The 24,355-nt window shown below is 37.3% G+C and overlaps 1 protein-coding gene across 2 annotated transcripts in view; it reads left to right on the top strand.

Moving 5' to 3' along the window:
- ANKRD12 (ankyrin repeat domain 12) overlaps positions 1 to 22,991 on the top strand; it is a 59,306-nt gene extending 36,315 nt beyond the window's left edge. Inside the window, exons 6-12 of one of the 2 annotated variants that reach the window (XM_053935478.1) lie at positions 1,512 to 1,654; positions 3,221 to 3,368; positions 5,698 to 10,388; positions 16,449 to 16,547; positions 18,675 to 18,818; positions 21,292 to 21,387; positions 21,722 to 22,991. In XM_053935478.1, coding sequence (XP_053791453.1) covers positions 1,512 to 1,654; positions 3,221 to 3,368; positions 5,698 to 10,388; positions 16,449 to 16,547; positions 18,675 to 18,818; positions 21,292 to 21,387; positions 21,722 to 21,907 — 5,507 coding nt within the window. In that variant the 3' untranslated portion in view covers positions 21,908 to 22,991. The remainder of the gene's footprint in view (positions 1 to 1,511; positions 1,655 to 3,220; positions 3,369 to 5,697; positions 10,389 to 16,448; positions 16,548 to 18,674; positions 18,819 to 21,291; positions 21,388 to 21,721) is intronic. The other variant, XM_053935484.1, reaches the window with a different exon arrangement.
- The last annotated feature ends 1,364 nt before the right edge of the window (positions 22,992 to 24,355 follow it).

Here is a 24,355-nt window from a genome sequence, read left to right as displayed (position 1 = left end):
AGAGGGAGAAGTCAAGAAGAGGGGGAGGATTGAAGCAGTGAGTCATGAGTGGAGAAAAGTAGGAATTTAGTATGCAGTGTAGTTTAGAGAATTAGAGGTTTTTTAGCTAAGGATTTGGCAGAACTAAAGGAGCAGAAAATGAATTAGTAATGGAGGAAGTAACCCTGCTCATGGGATATCTGCCAGAATGATACTGCCATGTGAGAACAAGAGTAAAGGAAACAGATACTGACAGCAAGCCAGCACTAGAATTGGCAGGCTGGACATTGTGGAAGGATGGAAAAGCAAAGCAGTACAACATGGAGAAAAATAAATGATGAAGATAATTAATACAGAGAATAAAAGACAGGGATCAGAGGGCTGAGAGCAGAAGAGTGTTATCATGTTGGATGAGTGTGAAAAGGGCAAATAGCAAGAAAATGGATAGATGGAGGTGGTAGCCAGACAGAGCTGGAAGTGAGTAACCAAAGTGATGATTGAAGAGGAAATTTAGTGTCTGAAGAATAGAAAGAGGTGTTTTGCTTTAGAATAACTTAGAACCTTTTTTCTTTTTTTCCCTTTTTGGTTTTTTTTTTTTTTTCTTTTTTTTTTTTTTTTTTTTTAGCTGCTTTTAAAATTTTAATGAGTAGCAGCTTGGAAGTTGAGTGAAGGCTGAAGGTGAGAAATCCCATTACTGAGGGATTAGATAAGTTAGGGGTTTCTTGTACCTCCACTTCATGGATGTGCAAGACTGCAACTGATTAGATACAGAGCTCATGTGATTAAACTATTTTACTGGTTATGTTGGAAACAAAAGTTGAATGCCTCCCCAGAACTGGGCTTTGAGAAGGCATCTACAGCAGTTCTGGTCAGCTATGAAGTGGAAGTCATCAAGCTGGGAAGAGGAAATTGAGGTAAGGAATATAGCATGTGTGAGTTGTCATCTTCAGGTGACGCTCTGCTACAGAAAATGAGCACTGAACTTGTGGAAATCAAAATTGCAAACAATGACTGGTGTTCTGGGAAATACCAGAGTAAGTTCTCTGCCATTAGTTATTAATAGCTTATTGTCTAGCTGCTAATGTTGTTAATGATTCCTAGTACATGTTCAGTAACTCTAAAGGAGCACTGGTTGTGGCAATTTGCTACACTTACTGTTTCCAATAGTGTGGTTTTCAAACAGTTTCCATGTCTTATAATATTATTTTTATATACACCTACCAGAGTTCAAATGTTTACTAGTCAAAGAATCTCTAACATGTTTAGCCTGGGGATTTTGTGCCAGATTTTGTCTTCTACTATTTGATTTGTGATTCCAGCGTTCAGTTTAATCTCAGAAAAGCTTGAAATTTGATGTAGAGGTTTGAAGTTGATAAAGCATGTGTTGTTCATCAGATGGATGGCATTGCTGTTCTGCCAAGGACTGTGTGTGAGTGTGTTTTGAAATGTTCAGAGGGAATAGAGATCTATAGCACAGGAATGAAAAACCAAATCTTTGATCTTTGTCTTCAACCTACCATTCTTCGCTCTAGGTTGGACACCACTGCATGAAGCTTGTAATGTTGGTTACTACGATGTTGCTAAAGTTCTGATAGCAGCAGGAGCAGATGTGAACACACAGGGCTTGGATGATGATACCCCTCTTCATGATTCTGCTAGCAGTGGACATAGAAATGTGAGTGTTCTGGGAGAGTGGGAGGGGGATAAAAACGTGGCTTGAAATGCTGAAGCTTCAGAACAGATCCTAACTGTCCTAATTGTAGATTCTGGTCTTGTAGTTCTGCTTCTGCTGTTTTGGGAGCATCTTAAACTTGTTCTGATTGTCTTTGTTTCATCTGACTTCTATTGCAAGATATTTCCTACCAGTATCTGTTTTCTTAAATATTAAAAAGTTTCATCTTCACTTTCTTAGTAAATAAACAAGAGTGACTTTTTTTGAGAAAGTTTTACTGTATCGAATTCTCAAAAGAAAATGTCTTCTAAAAGTATACTGTGGATTCATGTGTATTATACATGCATGTTTATAAATATTTAAAGGTATATGTCCTATATTTCTTTTAAAATATTTTAATGGCATTGAAATAGAGAATTGATGTATATATATTCTTACTATTTTTTTAATTTACCAATCAGCACTTAGTGGAGAAGATAAATTGAGCTCTGTAGGTGCTTTACATTAACTTTCAAATTGGTTCTTGATTTCTGCCAATAAGATGCAGAAATGACTCCGCTTTCCCTTTATATCTCCTTTATTTCATTACTGTGTATGTGATCTGTTGTGTGAAGCAAAAGATAGAATACATCCTTAAATTAAGAACACCTTGCAAACAAGATGTTCAGTTTGAAAGGTTTTTCTGGAAAAGCTAGAGAAATTAATTATGATAATCTGTTGTGAAGTTTTTTATTAGCTGTTTAGTAACTGCTTTTTATAGGTATGTAAATGAAGAACTTGGGTCTTTAGATCAAGCTTTCATAGAGTTGTAGTAGAGTCTTGGAGAATGGGACCTTTTGCTTATCTGGTATCAGCACAGGTGCCTGTGGCCATCTCACTGACATTATGTACCAGAATAATTCTGAAGCTTCCTTTTTAAGATGTCACTGTCTGCTGAATTTCCACATTCTTTATACATAGTGGGGAAAAAAAGTAATACTGGACACTGTGCTGAAAATGCAGTGGCCTTGGTATCGCTGTAACATTAACAAATTGTTGCCCTTGATGGTGGAGAAGTTGATGATTTTGATTTATTGCATGCAGTTGCAGGTGGAGGTGCTTTGTTCCTCTGGTAAGATCTTTCAGGGCTTTTTGGAACTGCTGGGGAAACCAATAGTACTGTGACTTGTAAAAATTTATCTGTTCCTTATTAAAATGAAATAAAATTTGGAACAAGAGAGTGAACCAAGTGCAGAGGAGTAAAGAGCCTGGTAGGTGGGGAAACAGATAAATTGTGTGAAGAAATGCTAGAACAGCAAGAACAAAGGCCTCTTTCTTTTATAATGATGCTGTGTAACAGAGGGCAGCTGTCTCTAGTCTTCCCCTTCACCTCCTTTACAGAGCAGACTGTATGCACTACCTGGACTTTGCATTTTAGTTGCTGAAGTCTTGCTTCCCAGTCTCAATATCATAGATAGGATTTAGGATCGCATATCGTGTTACTCACATTTCATGTGCAACAGGGGATTTTTATGCTGGTCAAGTAAAATGTTGTGGATAACCTCAAAGTTCATTTACTTAATGCTGCAGATTGTGAAGCTGTTGCTTCGACATGGTGGAAATCCATTTCAAGCTAATAAGCACGGGGAAAGACCTGTTGATGTTGCTGAAACTGAAGAATTGGAAATGCTGTTGAAAAGAGAGGTGCCCATCTCTGATGATGAGGACAGTTGCTCAGGTAAAAGTAGCTATTTAATTGCATACTTAATGCATCATTTCACCTAAGGTTAAGTGGCTTTAATCTTTTGTATAGTGTTAGCTTTTAAGACTTGCTGCAGGTAACCACTGATATTGCTAAGGTTGTCTTTCACTTATATTTTTAGAGGTAGTTTGTTAAAATTTTCAATTTAATTATCTGAAATGCATGTTCTGAATTTTTTTTTTTACTTTTCTCTCTGTCTTTAGTAAGTCATTCCCACTCTGCAGTTCAACTCTATATCAGAATGATTTTACCAAAGAAAGATATAGAGGAAAATACCATATTTTTTATGATACAGTGTTTCATAAACACTGAGATGGTTTGTTTCATGGTGAAAAATATCCCCAAAGTCACTTACTTCCCACCTTTAGTGGATGAATCAGGAGTCAGTGTTTCACATGGTTGCAACTTAGTTAGTCAGTGTAGAAAAGTTCCTGGCAGTGGTGGGCCACTGGTTTCTGTGGGTGACCCAGTAAGTAAGTTGCTGAAGTGGAGGCAGTAATTCTTGGTCCTTCCTGTGTTTCTGCAGATTGAGGAGCATGTAACACTTCTTGGAGCACAGAAAGAATTGTTGCCTCCTCAGAAGCAAAAGATTCTTGACCATGAGTAACTTACTTGAGTGTCAGACGGGAACTTTTCATTTGGCTTTCACAGAATATTCAACAATTCAGAATATTTTGGTAAAAGGAGTGAGGTGGATTGAAAATTGGCTGAATGTCTAGGCCAGAATGGTGGTGATTAGTGGCACAAAGTTTATTTGGAGGCCAGTAACTGCCTCTGTACCTTGGATCAATACTGTGTCCACTCCTGTTTAACACCTGCATTAATGGCTGGGGTAGAGTGTTCCATCAGGAAGTTTCCTAATGACACAGAACTGGGGGTTCTGAGGAGGAATGAGTAGTGCATGAGAGAGTTGTGCTGCCATCCAGAGGAAACTTACTGTGTTGGAGAAATGGGCTCATGGGAATCTCATGTAGCTCAGCAAGGGGAAGTGCAAAGTCCTGCAGCTGGGGAGGAACAACCATCCAAGCAGCAGTGCAGGTTGGGATCTGACCAGCTGGGAAAGCAGCTTTGCAGAAATGGCTCTGGGTGTCCTGATGGCCACCAAGCTGATCATGAGCCAGCAATGTGCCCTTGCTACAAAGAAGGCCAGTGGTGTCCCAGGCTGCATTAGGAGGAATGTTGCAGCAGGTTGAGGGAGGTGATCCTCCCCCTCTGCTCAGCACTGGTGAGGCCACAGCTGGAGTGCTGGGTCCAGCTCTGGGCTCCCCAGTACAGGAGAAACATTGACACCATGGAGAGAGTCCAGGGAAGGGCCAGGAAGATGACAAAGAACCTGAAAAAGCAAAGGCTCAAGGGAATCTTGTCGATGCATAAAAATACCCGAGGGGAGTTTGCGAAGAGGACAGAGCTGGGCTCTTGTCGCTTGTGCACAGTGACAGGACCAGAGGCAATGGGCACACAGTGAAACACAGGAAGTTCCCTCTGAACAGCAGGAAACATTTTTCTTTTCACCATGAGGATGACCAGGCACTGGTGTCCCTGCATGAGCAGGGTGGGTTGAACGAGATGATCTCCAGAGGTCTCTTCCAACGTCAGCCATTCTGTGATCTGTGAAAAGCACATGAAGAGCAGCATCGTGTCACGTGATTATAAAAGTTGGTTTCTCTTTCCCAGACAAGTACTTAAAACGCAACCCCCTAGGAATGTTTTCTAGTCAAAGCTGCAGTATACTTCAAGGAAAAAAGTCATATTGCCCTATGTTCTGATGTAGTGTTAACTTTTTTGGCATTAGAATAACCTGAAATACAGTGTGTGGTCCTTCTGTTCTGAAGAGCAGTTGTGGCATCACTTCACAGAATCAACTTCAGCTTAGTGAAAGCATTGATCTTAAGACAAATATTTTTACATATGTGTAATAGAATCTTGTTACTATTTAGCAGCTGATTCCTCAACAGTCTGTGCAGGGTATTGTCCTTCAGAAAGAGTCAGGTTATACAGGAATTATGCACAATACGTGAGGTTTTCAAAATTTAAACTGCATTACTTTTATTAGATATAAATGTTAATTAGTATATTTACATGCCTAAGTGAGAGCTGTAAAGGGAGGGGAGAACTTTGATTTCATGACCTTTTGTTTTCTCTTAAAAAGCTTAATTTTATTGAGAAGTTTTGCTGTGTGTTTAAGACAGGTTTTATTCTTTTTTTGTTTGTAAAGAGGTGACTGCTGAACTGAACTCTTTTGTCCTGAGGTGTGACAAGTGTCCTCCCATCAGTATTCAATTAATTTTTGCTTTCCTTACTCTAGATTCTGAAGAAGCTCCATCTGTAAATCCTTCTAGTGTAGATGGGAATGTTGATTCAGAAGCAGAAAAGGATTCTGTAGCCAACAACAGCAAACAAACAGTCCCTAGCAAGGTACCACTTCCATCTGCTCTAGATGAGTATGAGTTCAAAGATGATGATGAAGATGAAATGAAAAAAATGATTGATGACAAACATATTCTTAGAAAAGACCCAAGGAAAGAAGATGAAACGGAAGTTGAAAAGACCAGCTTATTTGTAAAACAAGAAAAAGTTGTCTTTTCAAAATCATTCAAAAACAAAAAGCAGAAACCCTCTAGAGTTCTGTATTCAAGTTCTGAAAGTTCAGATGAAGAAATAATTCAGGATAAGAAAATGGTCTCTCCTTGCTCTGTTTCAGAAACATCAAATTCTGATGTCAGAGTGAAGAAAGAATATATGGTTACAAACGAGCACAAGCAAAAGGGCAAAGTTAAAAGGAAAGTAAAAAATCAAAGCAAAAATAAAGAGAATCAAGAAGTAAAGCAAGAAAAAGAAAATGCTAAAGTAACAAATATAGCTACTTCTGGGTTAGATCCTTTAGATAAAGCTAGAGAGGAAGAAACCTTTAAGAAGTCTTTCACCTCAAAAGAAGATTCTTCTTTACATCTGTTTCATATCACTGCTGGAAAATCTCCAAAGCATCCCTGTGGGTTAAGTGAAAAGCAGTCAACGCCATTAAAGCAAGAAAACACCAAAACTTGCTTATCACCAGGAGGTTCTGAAATAACATTGCAGTCCGAATTAGTTCGGTATGACCACAACACTGATTCTGATTATCTAGTAGAAAGTTCTAGTGGCAAATCTTGCAAGCACAAAGAAAAAAGCAAGCATCATCAAAAGGATTTTCAGTTGGAATTTGGTGAAAAATCTAGTCCTAAAATTAAAGAGGAAGATAATAGCTCAACATTGGAGAATTCAGAGTATACTTTGAGAAAAATGGACAAGGAAGGTAAAACACTTAAAAAGCATAAATTAAAGCACAAAGAAAGAGAAAAGGAAAAGCACAAAAAGGAACAGGATGGGGAGAGAGAGAAACACAAACATAATGTTAAAGAGGTTCAAAGAAGTATTGAGTTTGACAGAGAATTTTGGAAGGAGAACTTTTTCAAAAGTGATGAAAATGATGATACTTTGATAAATACAGAACATGAATCTCTTTCTTCAGACAGAAAATCAAAGCTAGAAAAAACTGTGGCAAAAGAAGATAAGTTAGTTAAGGAGAGACAGTTCCAGAAAGAGAGAAGTATTAAAGATGAGAGAGAAAAAGAGAAGAACAAAAAGGAAAATGAGAAGTTTCTCAAGGATGAAAAAATAAAAGATACAAAAGAAGAAAAAGAAGTTATACTTGCAGATAAAGAAATTGAATTGTTCTGTTTTGGTGTTAAAGATGAGGCAGCCAGCGTTCATATAGTAGAAAGAGAAACAGATACTGAAAAGCAGGACAAGAATTTAAAGGAAAATAAAGAGAAGACAGAAAAGCGATTCTCAGTTAAAGAAAAAGATTTTGAAAAGATAGAAAGAAAACATGGAGAAAAAGAGAAAAAGTTAAAGCATGAATACAAAACGGAGAAAGATAAAGCAGAAGTAAATGAAAATACAGAGAAAGTAAAGGAGAAGTCCAGTTTTCAGCAACCAGAAAGGTGCCATAAGGAAAATGATAAAGTAAAAAGCATGGGTGCTCTTAAAAAAGTTGATGACAAGGAAAGAAATAAAGAAAAAACGGATAAGAAGCATGATAAAGAAAAGGCTGATAAAGACAGGCATTGGGCTGAAAGCAAAGAAAAACACTGTACTGAAAGAAAAGTCAAACAGTCTGAAAAAGAATCTGAATATACTAAATCAGAAAAAAATAGAACTAAAGAAAAGGAATTAGAAAAAAAAGACAAATCCAAAGACAAGGAGACCTCATCATCATCAAGCTCAAAACATATACAAGAGGAAAGGAGATGCACTATTACTGAAAGTAATAAAACAGTTCATGACAAACTGTCATCTTTGAAAGAAAAACCTAAAGATGATTTGTTGAAAACTCCAGATGGTAGAGAGAAAGATAAAAAAGATAAAGATATAGACAGATACAAAGAGAGGGACAAGCATAAAGATAAACTGCATCAAAGTAGTTTGCTTAAACTAAAACTTGAACATGAGAAACTTAAGCCTAAACCAGCTCCTGCATCGAAAGATGCTCGGCCTAAAGAAAAAAGATTAGTCAATGATGATTTAATGCAAACTAGTTTTGAAAGAATGCTTAGCCTTAAAGATCTGGAAATAGAGCAGTGGCATAGAAAGCATAAAGAAAAAATAAAACAGAAAGAGAAGGAACGTTTGAGAAACCGCACTTGTTCAGAACATAACAAAATGAAGGAAAAACCCAAACACTCATTAGCTGAAGTAAAAGGCAAAGAACTGATTCGTTCAAAAAGTTCAGAGTTGCCAGATGTTTGTATGAAGGAAAAGCAGCAGAAAGATGCTACAAGTAATAGATCACAGTCAGTAGATACGAGAAGTGTCAATGTTGCAAAGACTTCACTGGCTTTAGATAATTTAAATAGATCGCCCAAATCAGAAAGTGAAAAGATGGGGCTGAGCTCCAGGTCAGTGTCCATGGTTTCTGTTGCGAGCTCTGAGGATTCTTGCCATACCACAGTAACTACTCCAAGGCCTGTAATTGAATACGATTCGGACTTTATGCCAGAAGGTTCTGATTCCCAAATGTCTTTTTCACAGTCACCATTTTTGGCAAGTGCCAAATCACCAGCCCTTGTGGAAAAAGAGGCCGATGGTCTTGCTGAGCTGCCAGACCGCATTAAGCCACCTTTCACGAACAGGCTCCCACAAATGTATGTTAGATCAGCATCTGCGGAAGATGTTAAGTTGGTTTTAAATGAGTGTAGGCCTGTTATAGAGGTTCGAAGATGCAGCATGCCTGCTGCAGTTTCTGAACACAGCAAACAGCCTCGAACATCAGAAGAAAACAACCAGAACGCTCTGCCATCAGTTCAGACTTACGGTAGCACTTCTCCTAAACCAGAGCTACTGTGCAGTGCACTTGAAAGAGATTTTCAAAGCAGTGTGGCTGTTCTGCAGTCAAACTTCACATCGTCTCCAAATAGAGCTGTTAGCAGCAAGCAGGCAACAACAGGGACAAGTACCATTAAAGATAATGCTCAGATGAGCTCTTCAGAAGACTCTAACATGCATTTAGAACCATGTAGTCAAAGTGGTGTGACTCAGCAAACTAAACTGTGGGATGTGCCTTTTGACAAACTTAATTCATTAAACAATGACTTTAACAGCTCAGGTTGTGGTGTGTCAGAGCAAGATGTTAAAAGCATTATAGCAGTGCATAATTCTGAGAGCAGGACATTAAAAGAGCAACAAGTATCTGAGTTTTTGCCTCAGCACCCTGAAATTAAGGAAAGTTCAATTTCTCAAGAATCTGCATCATTTTTGCCTTCACAGTTGCCTTGTTCTTTACCTATCCAGCCACTTCCAGTTGTGTCAAAAAATATTTCTTTACCAGGCATTATCAGTCAAGATTCATCATTTGTACAGCAGCAAAATCTAGTTCAGACTGCAACTTCTGCTTTGGAAGCAGATGATACTAGTACCAGAGAGCTGGAAAATGCTTTCTTCCCTTCAAACATTAGGAAGACTGATGCATCCATGGGTGTATATGCTGAGAGCTCTGCAAAAGATATTTCACAGGGCTATGAAAAGGTGAATGATTTGCCAGTGGTACCATTAGAGAAGGATACTCCTGAAAGTGATAGCAGTTCACAGTTAAACGTGAATTTGTACTCATTCAGTAAAGCTGTTTGTAAGAATGCCCTGGGTGAAGTGGATGGTAACACAGCAGATGTTTCAGATATTAGAGATGAAAAAAACCAACAAGAAAAGTTGGTCTCTGTGCATGTTGTTGATAGTAAAGCCAATGCTGAACTCTGTGAACTAAGTTCAGGAATGTCAAAGGGAATTACAAATGAATTGGTTAATAAAAGCCCCTGCACTGCAGACAAAGAAAATGTGTTGGCAGATGATCCACCACAGTACTCCTCTATATCCAATTTGGAAAATAGTTCACAACAGATTACACAGGAAGAGGTGCATAAATACAGCCAAACAGTTAAAGTAGAAGAAGAAGTTGCTGAGGATCAGAAGATAGAACAGCAAGAAGTACCTCAAAGAATCACAAGGAACAGGGCAAATCTGCTTGCTAACCAGGGCAAGCAGAATCCTCTTGGCTGTACACAAACATCAGAAAAAGAGTCTGAATCATCAGCATCTATGAAAGCAAGAATTAGATTAACTGAAGATGATGATGCTCAGGTACATCATCCACGTAAAAGGAAGGTGTCACGCGTGCCTCAGCCTGTGCAAGCAAACCCTTCTTTGCTGCAGGCCAAGGAGAAAACCCAGCAGTCACTGGCAGCTATTGTTGATTCTTTGAAACTTGAGGAGATTCAGCCGTACAGTTCTGAGAGAGCAAACCCTTATTTTGAATACTTGCACATAAGGAAGAAAATAGAAGAGAAGCGTAAATTGCTGTGCAGTGTTATTCCTCAGGCACCTCAATATTACGATGAATATGTGACCTTCAATGGCTCCTACCTGCTGGATGGCAATCCCCTGAGCAAGATATGCATCCCAACTGTAAGTAACATGGTCTTTCAGTATGCAGTGCAATGAAAGGCATGTTTTGGTTTTGTTTTTGTGACTTCCATATTCTTCCTAACTTGCTTCTGAATATTCTGCTGGAAGCGGTAAGTTGACATATATCAAACTAACATTGATTAATAGCATCCTATTTAAAAGCCCCATTCACTGGAAATACAAACAGTGGTTTCACAGTCACTATAAGACAAACTGTGTATGACATTTGTCAAGGGCACACAGACAAATACTATATTTCAAAGTATGTAAAGCCTACTCTTTCGGAAGTGGAATAAATTATTGAGAGCTTCTCTGAATTTCTGCTGTCAATAATTTCATTAAAACTAATTAGTCAAAGCTGTTTTGTTTGGAGCGGGGTGGATGTGCAGTGCTTCAAAATACCAAGTCTGTTGCCAAATGTTTTAAGCAGGAAAGTGCCTGCCAGCTATCTCAAAAGCAGCAGATGTAATCTGCTGTGTCCTGGCTTTTACAATCCATCAATCTAAAGTGTTCATAATTTTATTAAGTAATGTCAAGGTTTTTTTCCTTTTTACTGAAGAACATCTGTAGTTCAGAGACACTTGTTTAGGTCTACTCTCTCCATTTTTCAATGGACGAGTTATTATGTCAGCTCATCTAAGATAACTCATCCTTAGTTGAGAGTAAAAAGCTTTAGCTTTTTCCAGTAGAGTTGAGGATTTTTTTTGATGAAGCAATGAATAGAAGTTTAATGTGTAAATTTTAAAATGTTTGCTTCATTATGCAGCTAGTCTTAATTCCCTGCACAAGCTGTTTGTTCTCATTTTTTGGGGGATTACTAGGCCAGTTACAGCCTAAGGAAGGATGTGGGTAAGACCTTTTGCAAGGTCTGTGGGTGAGCCAGGGTGTATGGTAAGCTTCACCATGATGTACCAGGCTGTCAGCTTTCCCAAGTCTACAAATCTTTCTCAGTAGCTGTTGCAGCTTCTGTAACATCTTTATCACTGGAGGCACAGATTTCTATTTTTTTTTAATTAAAGCTGCCACTAGTCAAGTACATACTGTTTCCAAGCTGCAGCTTACTGCTTTGGCATCACACTTCAGTGCTTAATTTGGGACAAGTGGAAAGTAGAGAAGCATGGAATATATTTTTCCCTGGCCCATCTCCTACCTGAGCAATAGAATTCAATTCTCAATCATAAATGGCAATGTGTGTGTAGACACTATAAGGAGGACAGAGTTTTTGATTTGATATTAAAGTACTGCCTTATAATTACTTCCTGCCTCTATTACTGTGTATAATAGGAACTCTGCAGTTAATGAAAATAAATTTAGCTATTGGAGAGCAAAATCTCAGGTAACAGGTTCAGAAAATACCAGAGATGGATGTGTGCTTCCTATTCTCAATGGCTTTTAATTAGTTGTTGAAAAGGAAAGCCTCTTTTAAAAAGTTGATAAAAATGTAAACATGTAATTAAAGGGTTACAATTACTGATTTTTGTCTCATTTGGATTTCTGGTTTGCCTCCTTACACGTACATGTTCTGATGGTAATGATGTTTTAAACAGTTAATTGTTTTGTATATACTTTGGTGGTCCTGGTAATATTCTACAGATGTAGAGAGACCAGGTGGAACTTTTTATTTTAAGTTCCTAGAAGCAAAAAGGAAGAAGATAAATTCTGAGAAACCAAAATAAATTATTAGGAAATTGGTGATTATTTTCATTAGAATTAAAGTGTAAGAAAAAGCATGAGTTTTGCTCTAAATAAGAAGATACTCTAAGCAATTCAGTTTTCTTGTCTGAAAAATCTCCAATGCAACTGTTTTATTTAATTACTGTCACTTGTGTAAATGTACAATTTGGATAAAACTTTTCATGTTTCCTTTCAGAAAAAAAAAATTGTTTAAAAATTAGTAATAGTTCAGATTTAACTTAATGATACAATGTGCTTGTGTACACAGTTTGACAATTTTATTTTGTCACCACTGAAAATTGCAATCATAATAATTCCTGTTACAATACCATAAAAAGGAGAATTGCTAAACCAAGGATCATTTCATTCTCAGAAATGAGTGTTTCTTGTACACATTGTCCAACAAAGTGAAAATAAAGACTAGGCTTAGTCTCTCTGAAATATTAATAACATGTTGTTATGCCTATAATGCAGAATTTGATAAGCAATTGTAAAATTACCTTTTTGTCATGTTTGTTTTGCAGTTTTTTCCTTCAATTTGCTCATGATTATCTGTTAACCAAAATTTTACCTCATCAATTTACATAGAGAGAAAGTAGATAGTCTTTCTTTAATTATTCCTGTGTTACAGATATCCTTTGTGTAGGTCTGTGTGGAGACCGTATATTTAGCTCTGACACTCTGAGCCTCGGAATGGTTGGTGTATGGAACAGTATGTTTACTGTTCTCTGCATTGGAATTTAATGATGCACTGTAGTTTATCTGATGAACTTCAGATGTGCTGTAGGTGGGAACTAGGAGATGGTGTGCTAAAACCTTGTTTCCACAGCCTTGTTTATATATTGTAATTTACAGCCCAGATCACCTAAGGCTGTAAGGATATTCATGTATGAATTATGGCTTCCCTCTCACCAGTACAAATACAAAACATAAGGTAGGAGTCATCAGGTCAGTTCAAAATTGAAGGAAACAAATCTGAATCTTCTAACAGAGAAAATTTCAATTGTACTTGGCTCTGTTGCCTTTCATATTGTTACAAGTTCTACAGGGTTCAGTCATCTTTATCTGTATTGTCTCCTGAGAGGAGGTACCAGGATGATTCACTGCCAGCCTCCAATGGCTATGTAGCAGATAAGTTTCTAGTAAAGGGGGTTCTGTCTGGTCTCCTTGGCATTGCTGTAGAAACTCAAGTGGTAAAATCTAATTTTAGGGGTATTACCAGAAACTTGTTTTCAAAATGCATGAAATAGAGCATTAGATCAGGCTGGCTGTTTGGATGACATAGAAGAGTGGAGAAGCACAAATGGGAATTGAAGGTTTATAGAATGAAGAGTTGATGCTCTTGCTGTAGTTGTTCTGAGGCATGCAAGGTCTGCAGGAAAGTTGCTGATGGATTTTGATGTGTTGGAGATGGGGAGGACATGTCTTGAACGTGAGCTCTAGCCAATCAAACCTGCTCTAATGGCTGGCTCCAAGTGAGGTGGAGCAGAGGTACAAGGCCAAGTTCTGTCTGGCTTTTCTGGGTGATTTCTCAGACTGGGAACAGAGAATTCTCTGAAGCAGGCAGGGCCCCTTTGTTTCCCTCTCTTCTGTATGAAGTCTGGGCCCTTAAGAAAATAGTTCAACATTTTGGTTATACAAAAAATAGAGGGCTTCTTTTTTTGTGGTTTTCAGTTTCGTGCTCTGTTTTTGCAAGCCCAACCTATGTGTTTGTATTTTCCCTACACAGTTGTTTGTGTTCTCTTTTGTAGCAGTTTCTTTGACTAGAAGGTCTGAGAGGCTCCTCTGGCTGTTCCTCCCTCAGAACCTTTAAGTCAGACTTTTTGGTCTCAAAGAAACCAATCTCCTTTGTCTGAATCCAGTTCTGGTTCACAAGCTGGGATTTCCAGCAGGTGGTGTGCGACTGCCCAAATCCTACGTTCAGACTCCTAAGGATCTGAGGCTCACTCTTCCCAAGTTTCCAAGAAGAGAGGAAAAAACAGATCATTCCATAAATGACTGTAACCAAACCTAAAATTTAGCTGTACATTTTGGCAGATGCTGCTGGGCTGGGCGGGAGTGAAGAGTTTATGAATGTATCCAGTGGCAGTGGGGATCTCTGGGGTCATGGAGACCTGTCAGTGTCACACAAGTCTGAACATAATCTTGTGTTCAGGGCTGAACATAATCTGCTGAAACAACATGTTTAAATAAAAGTCCACACAGCTGTGCTGTCTAGATGATCAGCTCCTTGTCAGGTTATTTCTGTGGTGTTGATTTTCTTATTTCTGTTGTGCAATTAAACTGTAAATTTAAGGGAATAACATTTTATAATATTTGAAATGTAGCGACACTACAAGGGTGAATGGCTTCAAACTGAGAGAGGGCAGGTTTAGATTAGGTATCAGGAAAAAATTCTTCACTGTGAGAGTGGTGAGACACCGGAGCAGGTTGCCAAGAGCAAATGTGGATGCCACATCCATGGAAGTGTTCAGTGCCAGACTGGATGGGGCCTTGAGTAACCTGGTCTTGTGGGTGGCATCCCTGCACATGGCAGGGGGCTTGGAACTCAATGACCCCTGAGGTCCCTTCCTACCCAGACCATTCTGTGATTCTGTGAAATTGTTCAAGTGATATGGATGCTTGCCAGCTCTGAAGTTTTTATTTCTGGAAAATCCAGGAGCATAAACCCAAATCTTATTTAGATTCTCTATTGCATCTTATCTGTGTGCTTTTCTGTAAGCAAAATAATGGAGATGTTGGGAGATGTTTTGAGTTTATTAAAATTAAATCTTGATATTATTTACAAGCATCTTGTCTTATTTTATTGAAAGACTGTGACAGCACTATTGTACTGTACCATGAATGCAAAGTCTTCAGGAAAAACTAGACTATAGGGGGTGTATTTGTTTTTAATGCTGATGTTTTATACAAAATGGCATATGCCATAAACATTGCTGGTTTGAGAGCCAAACTGTTTTCACTAAGAAAAAGGAAGTGTATCCTCTTCTGTAGTTTGAAATGTGAAGAAGTTGAATGTAGTTTTATGCCATATAATAATTTAAGGAATGAACTGCAATCAGGTATTCAAATTATGTTCTATAATTCCAGAAACATTGGCTAACTTCCAATTGGGAAAAAAAAATGTCCTGAAATAATTTTCCAATATAATAATAATTCAGGCATTTCTGGTAGATAAATCACTTCGTTACTGGAATGTATAGGTGCAAGATTGATACTAATAGTCTAGTTTAATCTATAGTGTATCTGTATTTCCATAATGGATTTATTACTTTTTGACAGTTGAAGGATCTATTTTATTGAAAAGAATTATTTATCTTTCTGCTTGGTATGTACAAAGTAGGGAATAGTAACTGCAGGTATGTATTTGAGCTGTGGTTTTTGAGCATCAGTGGTAGTAGGCAGTGTTTCGTGTAGTTTGAATGGCTCTTTCCAAAGCAGCATCAGTGCTCTTACATCTGTCAGTTGTTAAAACCCATGCTGAACTGTCAGATAGAACTGGCATACAGGGAAGCAAACTTTGGGTGGAGCCTTAAAACTCCCAAGAAGTTTATTAGTTACTTCTCAAAAAGCCTCTGATTTCTGCTAGTTGCTCCAGGTGCCTTGTCAGTGTTTTTCATACAGCTCAGACCAGACAGTAATCCTGGTTGTTTACTGTAACTGACTGAAGATGCAAAATGTTTATAAGTATAGCGAATCAGTAACAGCATTGATATGTCACTCAAGTCTGTTTGATTTTTTTTAAATTTTTTTCTTTTTAAGGAATAACGTTTTTTTAAAAACTTATTTGAATAACTGACAGGAAGAAACACTTTTTCAAGCTACTGTCTGGGTCTCTAGTCTGCTTTTTGTGCTTTCCTGTGTTCTGTGTGATTGCAAGATAAGGAGTATGGTTGGTTATCTTTTGTGCAATATGAAATGCTGTTGTTATTGTATGAATACATCAAGTGGTTTGGGGTGTTTTTAGCAGTATTTTTTTTTACTTTGTTCTTGCATTTTGCTAGGCAGTTTTTATCTTCTCAAAATGAACAGCAGTGCTTTAAAGAGTCTTTAAAACGGAAAGCAAGTTGTATTCTTCCTATATTCTACAGTATAGCCTTTTAAAAAGAACAGCTATGGAATGCTGATAATGACTGGTTAAAAGCAGTAAACAGGTTGAAGCACCAATTTCACTTGGGTTTATTAATTTTATGGCATGGAATCCTTAAAACCTTTTACTGCGAACACATTGAATTCACATAATTAATTGAAAGTAAAAAGCTCATATTTTTCTTTAAAAATGCCTTGTTTATTGTTTCTTGGAATTTTTTTTTAATAGATCACATAAGCAATGCTAAACATGTTAAATACACATTCACTGTATTATTTATAAAACTTGTTCCACAGATTACACCACCTCCATCACTGTCGGACCCACTTAAGGAACTATTTAAACAACAGGAGGTTGTAAGGATGAAACTACGTTTACAGCACAGTATTGAAAGGGTAAGGCTAATTTATTTTTTATGTCCTGGATTTAAGCTTTAGGATTTTTTGCCTTTTCAATGAACAGACTACATTTTTCTCAATTTAACAGTGTTTAGAAGTTATCTTCTTTCTATCCAAATTTATTAATTGGAGAAACTTCGAAGCGGGGTGGGGGGAAATGGTTTGAGCAGCTGTTTGCAGAACCCTCAAGTTGGTAAGACAACAGCTTTCTCCTGTTAATTGCTCTGAGTTGTGTCCCAGATTTATCCCAGAGGCAGTGGGAAGGAAGGCTCACACTGTAGTTTTGAAAGCTAATGATGGTTGTAGACTTCAGAACCAAATTGGCTGAGTTAAAAGAATTGAAGATACAGTAAATTTTGTGTTGAGAGGACACATGGGGCTCTAAGACTTAAACATATTTGGCAATATTCTGCTCAGAAACTACCTAAAATTATATTAGAACTACATCTGTAGGCATCACTGATTTTGAGTACAGAAATAGATAAAATATTCCTGGTTTAGGAGTATTCTTTAGTTTTAGGTTGCCATTTTTCCATGGTAACCTAGCTTTAGATGCCAGTATCATGAGCCAGATAGCTTGTGGGCACAGGCAGGGCCTCTTTCTGACACGGGTGTATCATAAGGATTTCCACAAGGAGCTGCCACATCAAACCCAGTGTGATACTTTTTCAATTGACAATTTCAATGTGACTTAACAAATCCAGCTCACGGAGCAGTTTTACTTGAATTTAGTATTTCAGTGAAGAGTATAAAATAAGAAGCACAGAAATTGTAAGCATGGTTCAAGTTCTGAGTGAAAAGAAATCAGTTGCAACTAAAAATATTGTGGCCAGCAGGGCTAGGGGAGAGGATTCTGTCCCTCTACTCTGCTCTGGTGAGACCACCCCCTTCCCCCAGAGTGCTGCATCCAGCCCTGGGATCCCCAGCAGAAGGAGGACGTGGACCTGTTGGAGTGAGTCCAGAGCAGGGCCAGGAAACTGATGAGAGGACTGGAGCATCTCTCCTTTGGAGAACAGACTAAGAAAGTTGGGGCTGTTCAGCCTGGAGAAGAGAAGGCTCCAGGGAGACTTCCTTGAGGCATTTTAGTATTTAAAGGGGCATATATAAAAGAGTGACTTTTAACACAGGCAAATAGTGATAAGACAAGGGGAGGTACAGTTGTAAACCAAAAGAAGAGAAATTTAGATTAGATATTAAGAAGAAATCCTTTATTGTGAGGTGGTGAGGCACTGGAACAGGTTGCCCAGAGAAGCTGTGGATGCCCCATCCCTGGCAGTGTTCAGGAGCCCTGAGCAAACAGGTGTAGTGGAAGGTGTTCTTGCCCACAGCTGGAGGGTTGTAGATAATCTTTAAGGTCCATTCCAGTGCAGACTCTATGAGTCTAACCAAAGGAAAGGTGCTCCTTTTCCTGTTTTCTGAAAAACAGGAAATGTATTATAATATTATAATGCGCCTTCTTTTATTTTGATAAAAATTAGAGACATTTTATTGTAGAGCAGTAAACACATACAAACATTCTTCTGTGTCTTAAAAATTTGTGCATATTCCTAGTTATTTTGTTCATATAGGCTGTTCTTCAAATGAAATCCACTTTATACAACTGTAAGTCAAGTTTTGTCAAGGGAGTTGTATTTTTCTTGTCTCAGTTTAGGAAAGAATATTTATGCAGATGTGAATTTTGGGAGTTACTGCATGTTGTTTTAAAAAAAATTATCCTGCAAATAATGTATTTCTGCTTCAGTTTGCTTGGCCACTGTGCCTGGAGTAAAAGGCTTCATACAGTTAACATTCACAAATCTGTATCCCAACCCTATGCTCCTCCTACCTTTCATCTTTCACCACCCTCAATAACCAGGACTTGCCTCAATAAGTGGAAACATTCAGCCATCACTGGAGGCTGGGGCTAAGGGGAAGGTGTTTTCAGTTCTGACATCCATGGGACACTCTGCTTCATCAAATTGAAATTTCATATTTGATTAGAAGAACAACCCCTCCTACCTTCAGCAGCCCATTTCTCACAGTGTTCAAAAGTGTAAGCCCTGAAAAGAAATGTTTAAATTAGTGGTCACTTTTATGAATGTTTAACTTACTAAATGTATATCTATATGTTGATATCTTAATTAGGAAAAGCTTATTGTCTCTAATGAGCAAGAGGTTTTACGTGTTCACTACCGAGCAGCCAGGACCTTGGCTAATCAAACTCTGCCCTTCAGTGCCTGCACTGTGCTCCTGGATGCTGAGGTATACAACGTGCCTCTGGATGCTCAGGTAAAGATTTGTCCTTCACAGCTTCAGACAAAAAGGTCTTGCTAGCCTGGCTCAAGCATTCAGAGAGAATCCTGTTCCCATAGCAAAACTGTTGTTTTGCCTGGAATTAAGATTATGCCCACTATAAGTTGTTACTTTATATTGGGCCTCAGTTGGTGTACAGTAATAGGAGGAGATGGGTGTATGTATGTGTTTTTTCTGTTTTGTACCATGTCTGGTTTTCTTTTACCTCCAGAAATTATGAGATGGATAAAATAAGAAAATTCTTCTGCTGATTTTGTAAGAAAAAAACAGATTTCAGTCATAAACAGAACATGTTTTTGAAGCTTATGAATAACTTAAACAAGAGCAAAGAAATTATCAGCATAGAAGATGACATCTATCAGTAATCCAGATAATTGGAATGCAGTAATGTGTGAAGTGATGAAATTGGTTTGTGAAATCTGGAGATGTTTTGTGGATGTATCCACATTATACTTTCCTCCTCTGTACACGGCAGTCACTAGAACTGTACCATCAAAAACAGATGACCAACAGTGAAATGTTGAATGCCACCAGATGAAATAGTCTTTTTCAGAATTACTTCAGGCTCCATATGACTTACCTGTGCCCTGTTGTTTACATGTTCAACATGGGTTGAGCCTGATTAAAACATAAAATAAGCAATGTGCTTCACAATCTGTGTATGTTGTATGGACTGTCATTCAAAAGTTGGCTGCAGCTGTATCTCTAAGAGAAAATAATCTCATGGTGTTGGTATTTTGTGGACAGTTTTTCCAACTAACAAACATAGAACCAGCATTTGACACCTGTTACAGTGGCTGTGAGAAGCACATAATGCAAGGAGAAAATGTTGATGCATTGGATTTTGGGTATTTTAAAACGAAACACATACATTTCCAACATATGGGAAATTTTACATTAGTTCTGCGGCCCTTTATAGAATTACTACAGCTTCCAGTGTTTCTTCAGTCAGTTACTACATTTTTCCCCAGTCTTTAGAGAACTAGAGCTATGCCCAGCGAGTTGATTCAGCAGGAGATAGCAGTTTATGGAGGCTATATTGTTCTCTCATTTTAAGCTTCATACAGATAAATTTTTAAAACATCATTTCCTTAGTACTTCTAACCGATAGGGCAAAAATTTTTCTCTTCCAAAATTCCAAATATACTTCACTTTATTTCTGCTCCAGTTCATAGGCCTTGAGCTTTTTAGAGATGAGGAATACATGAGTTGTGGACATAACTTAATTTTTTTAGTAAACATTTTGCAGTTCATTTTAAGTAAGCTGATTCCGTATTTGAATTTTATGAAACCAAAGGAATCTTTGTTGGGGGCAGAGTTGAGGTGTTGTGTGCACCCCTCCAAGTATTGCCTTTTACCATCTATATAATAGCAAGAGCAGTAATAAAATGCCTCTCCATCCCCCTCACTACTTCAACAGCTTTGTGTTTCAGTCTGTGGTAATTTTTCTTAGGAAATTACATTGCATATAATGTTCAGCAAATTATGAAGTAGTTTTTTCTTTATGTAATTGAAATCAATGTTTTATACTACCAGCTTGATGGTTTGATTAAAATGTGTTTAATGGGAAGAATGTAGATGCATAAGAAAACATTGTCTTGTAGTGCATTCTGCCATTTTCCTGTTACCCCATTAGCAAATAGTAATTTTGTTCTCTAGAAAGGTCAACCTTTGCACATTTGGTTGGGCTTCTTTTTGTTCCTTCTGCCTCAGTGTACAAATTCCTGCAGTGTCTTGTTTTCTCCCTGAAAGAGGAACAGCAGCTTCTTGTATTTAGTGGTTATCATTTAAATTTTAGATTGGCATACTCTGGCTTCAGGACTATGCATAGAGTATATCTAGTTTTTCACAGTGGGCAGATGTGACATTCCAAATTCTTGTGAAAAAGTTGGAATTTAAAAAAAACCAACTATTTCATTAAGCAGGATGTAAGACAGGTCTGCTCCATTTTTTAATCTCCTTTTGGGGATTGTGATGGCAAAAATACTTTTTAATTGCTTTCAATACTTGAAAGTATAGTCAGTTAAATGAGGCTGCTTAATATTTCCTTTATTAATGTTTTTGCTTTTCCCTGAGGGATATTGATTTGATTTGTTATGGAATTTTAAAGAGAAAAAAGACAGTCATTTTGTGGAAGGATCTGCCCTTTATTAGTTAAGACTTTAAGGCATAAATTCTTGAGCCTCCCATTCTAAATTTCAAAACCAGAGCAGAGTAAATAGCTTGAGGAAATCTGAAAATACCCATTTTTTAGTGATCAACTGGCTCACAGTGGAAGTGTTAGTCAACATTTATACTTTCATATACCGTTGTACTTTGAATCTGTTTTTCCACGGGAAGCAGTGTTTGTGGGATTGTTTACTATTTATGTCCCACAGAGTAGGTTTTGTGTTTTAAAATATGTTTCAGATTGAATCATCAAGTTTTAATCTATTTTTGTTTTTTGCAGACTGATGACAGCAAAACATCGGTGAGGGATCGATTTAATGCGAGACAGTTCATGTCATGGCTGCAGGACGTTGATGATAAATTTGACAAATTAAAGGTACACTTCTTGGTTTTTACACTAAAAAAAAAACAAAACAAAATTAATGTCAACTTGAAGATGAGATTAATAAAGAGTAGATTAGTGTGCAGTATCATGGATACTCAGAATGCCTCCATTCTGTGGAGGCAACACAAAGGAAGGTCTGTCAGTATAGAAAAAACCTAACTTTTGTTGCCATGTAGTGTAATGGAAAATTCTGCAAATTTCTAAATACATACTGGGGGAATTATTTACTATCAGCAGAGAGGCTCTTAGAGATATTTCCTGTGTTCAAACTTGTTGAAATATTTTTTCAAGTATTTCAATAACTTCTTTCTCCATTTTAAACCAGACGTGCCTTTTGATGAGGCAGCAGCACGAAGCAGCAGCGCTGAACGCAGTGCAGAGACTGGAGTGGCAGCTTAAACTGCAAGAGCTTGATCCTGCTACATACAAATCTATCAGCATTTATGAAATTCAGGAGTTTTATGTTCCTCTTGTTGATGTCAATGATGACTTTGAATTGACACCCATATGACAACCAGCACCGTCTGGCTGTCCCTCCCATGGACAGCTAGAGACTGAGGTGCAGTGATGCACAAGGGTATTTTTCTTTTTGAGACAGAGCACTTAATTCTGTGGAATACTACCTTTCTCCATAATTCAGGTGGTCCTACAGAGAAGTGTGGCACAGACACTTGTTCAAACACAGAAGATGGATGCTGATTTTAAATTCAGATTCCTATTAACTGCTGTTATCTGTGTTTTAAAATAGCCTGTAGCTTTAGGGCTTATTGCTGAAAAAGATGACGAAACCTGGTGAGTTTACAGCGCTGGAAGCTGTTAATAACTAAAACATCCACCAAAAAGCAAACAATACTTAAGATCTGCTATAAAGCTTTGTATTATGAAACTTCAGTAACAGTTGAACTCCCACAGAAAAATGATGAGAAAGCCTGTGGAAGAAAGTGCTAGACTTGCAGGAAAAGAATCAATCTTACTATGTTTTGTAAATTACTGTACAGATTTCTTTTTGCAAAAAGATGTAATATTGTCTTCATTTTTAAATAATTTATTTTATACATATTGTGCAAATGTAAATAGTCTTGTAATTAATGTTCAAACCTGTATAAAATAGATATTTTAACTGTAAAACTGTTTTTGTCTAATGTTTTATTGGACCAAAGTTGTCGTTTTTATTAAGTGTAGTGTGTTCCTGGTTGGCAGTTCCTTTTTGTATGGCATGCGTTTGATTTAGCTGCTTGTTTCATCACCATAACTGTAAGAAGATTGAACTGTACTGCATGCTCCACAGGACTCTGAACTCCTTCCCTTCAATAACTGATACCTAAACTGTTGTAATATTTACAAAATCATACTTCATATTAGTCTGCTGTTGTAATGCCATACCTATAACTTCCTATACTGAAAATATTTTTGTGTAAAGCAAAAAACCCTTTTGTTCTTACATGGTGGTCTCGTAATAGAGCCTATTTTTTCCAACAAAATGCCTTTGAATTAAAATTCTTAAATTGTATATTGTCTATTTTAATATTAATCTATCGAAGGGATATGTAAATAGTTGTAAATATAGCACTTAATAAATTTTATTGGTCATGTTATTAGTTGGAATTTTTAATATTGGAACATTTGATACATCAAACCTTAGCATTCCTGGAATATATAAGGAGACTCAATGGAAAAGTTAAAAAAAAATTCTCCATGTTGTGAAATTCAATACTTTGTTAGTACTCGTAATGAGCAGACAGTTAATTATTTATTAGTAGGAGGTTACAGATATTCATGAAAAAGATTTGTTACCCTCCAGGCTGTAAATTATTCAAGAAAGCTTGAGATCTGATGTCGGTGAAATTATTTCTGAAGGAAGTGCAGCTTGGGCAGGACAGCTGGTTACTTAGAATAAGAGATTTAAAATCCTTGATTTTGAACTGATTTTTAATGACTAGGTGAGCTACCACAGCAAACTTATTCCTTGGTTTGTGTGAATGTCCAGGGGGCATTTCCTGGGGCAGAGGGCAAACAGGCAGCAGAACAAGAGACTCTGTGGACAGCAGACTCCTTCCATCTGCACATCGCTACTAGTGCCAGTTTACAATAAATAGTAACTCAAGCACAGTAAAGCCAATTAATATGTAGTTCCTGCCCTGTAACTTTTTTTTTAAACTTTTAATTTGTTAGGTACCTGTGGAAGAAGAAGTTGTTCCTGCTGTTATTACAGGAATATCTTCCTGACCTCATTCAGAAGTGAAAGTATTGAGGAAAAAAGCAAATTTCTTCTCAAAGTTAAATACTTTTCTGAACACAGCTGTAAAATCTTAAAGTGCTGCAGAAATCTGTTTTGATCTGCTTGAAAAAATGAGGAAAAAATGATAAAGCTGCAAGGTGTTAACTAGTAAGTGGGTACAAGTTACTTTTACCAGATACTTGCTAGAGTAGTAAAAAGTAACAGATGACTGGAAGTGGCAGAAATGAGATAGGAGTAATTAAGAGGCTAGAAAAAAACAGAAAATAAACTGGGTTGCAGAAGTCTTGGCTATGCTAGAAAAGAAGTGTGTGACAAAAATATTTGGTGTGCAGGAGATAAGGAAAATATTTTGCCAGTATCTTGTGAGGAGATTTGAAGACAGATGTTTCTTAGCATTAGCCTGGGTCTTCTTTATAAGGAGAAACTATTTCCCAGTATCCGGGTCTATGCAACAGTTTTTACAATTGCAACTTCTTAGTAAGTTTTATTGCTCCAAATGTTTCAATGCCTTAGATAATGATCTCTTGGCGTCTCTGATTTGAATCCAATGTTTGTTCCAGTTCTTTTCTTTTCTTTTCTTTTCTTTCTTTTCTTTTCTTTTCTTTTCTTTTCTTTTCTTTTCTTTTCTTTTCTCTTTTCTTTTCTTTTCTTTTCTTTTCTTTTCTTTTCTTTTCTTTTCTTTTTCTCCGAGATTACTTTGTGGGATGATACCTCATGTGT

Source organism: Vidua chalybeata, chromosome 1 (assembly GCF_026979565.1).
Source record: "Vidua chalybeata isolate OUT-0048 chromosome 1, bVidCha1 merged haplotype, whole genome shotgun sequence".
NCBI lineage: Eukaryota > Metazoa > Chordata > Aves > Passeriformes > Viduidae > Vidua > Vidua chalybeata.
This window is presented reverse-complemented; position numbering and strand designations above follow the sequence as displayed.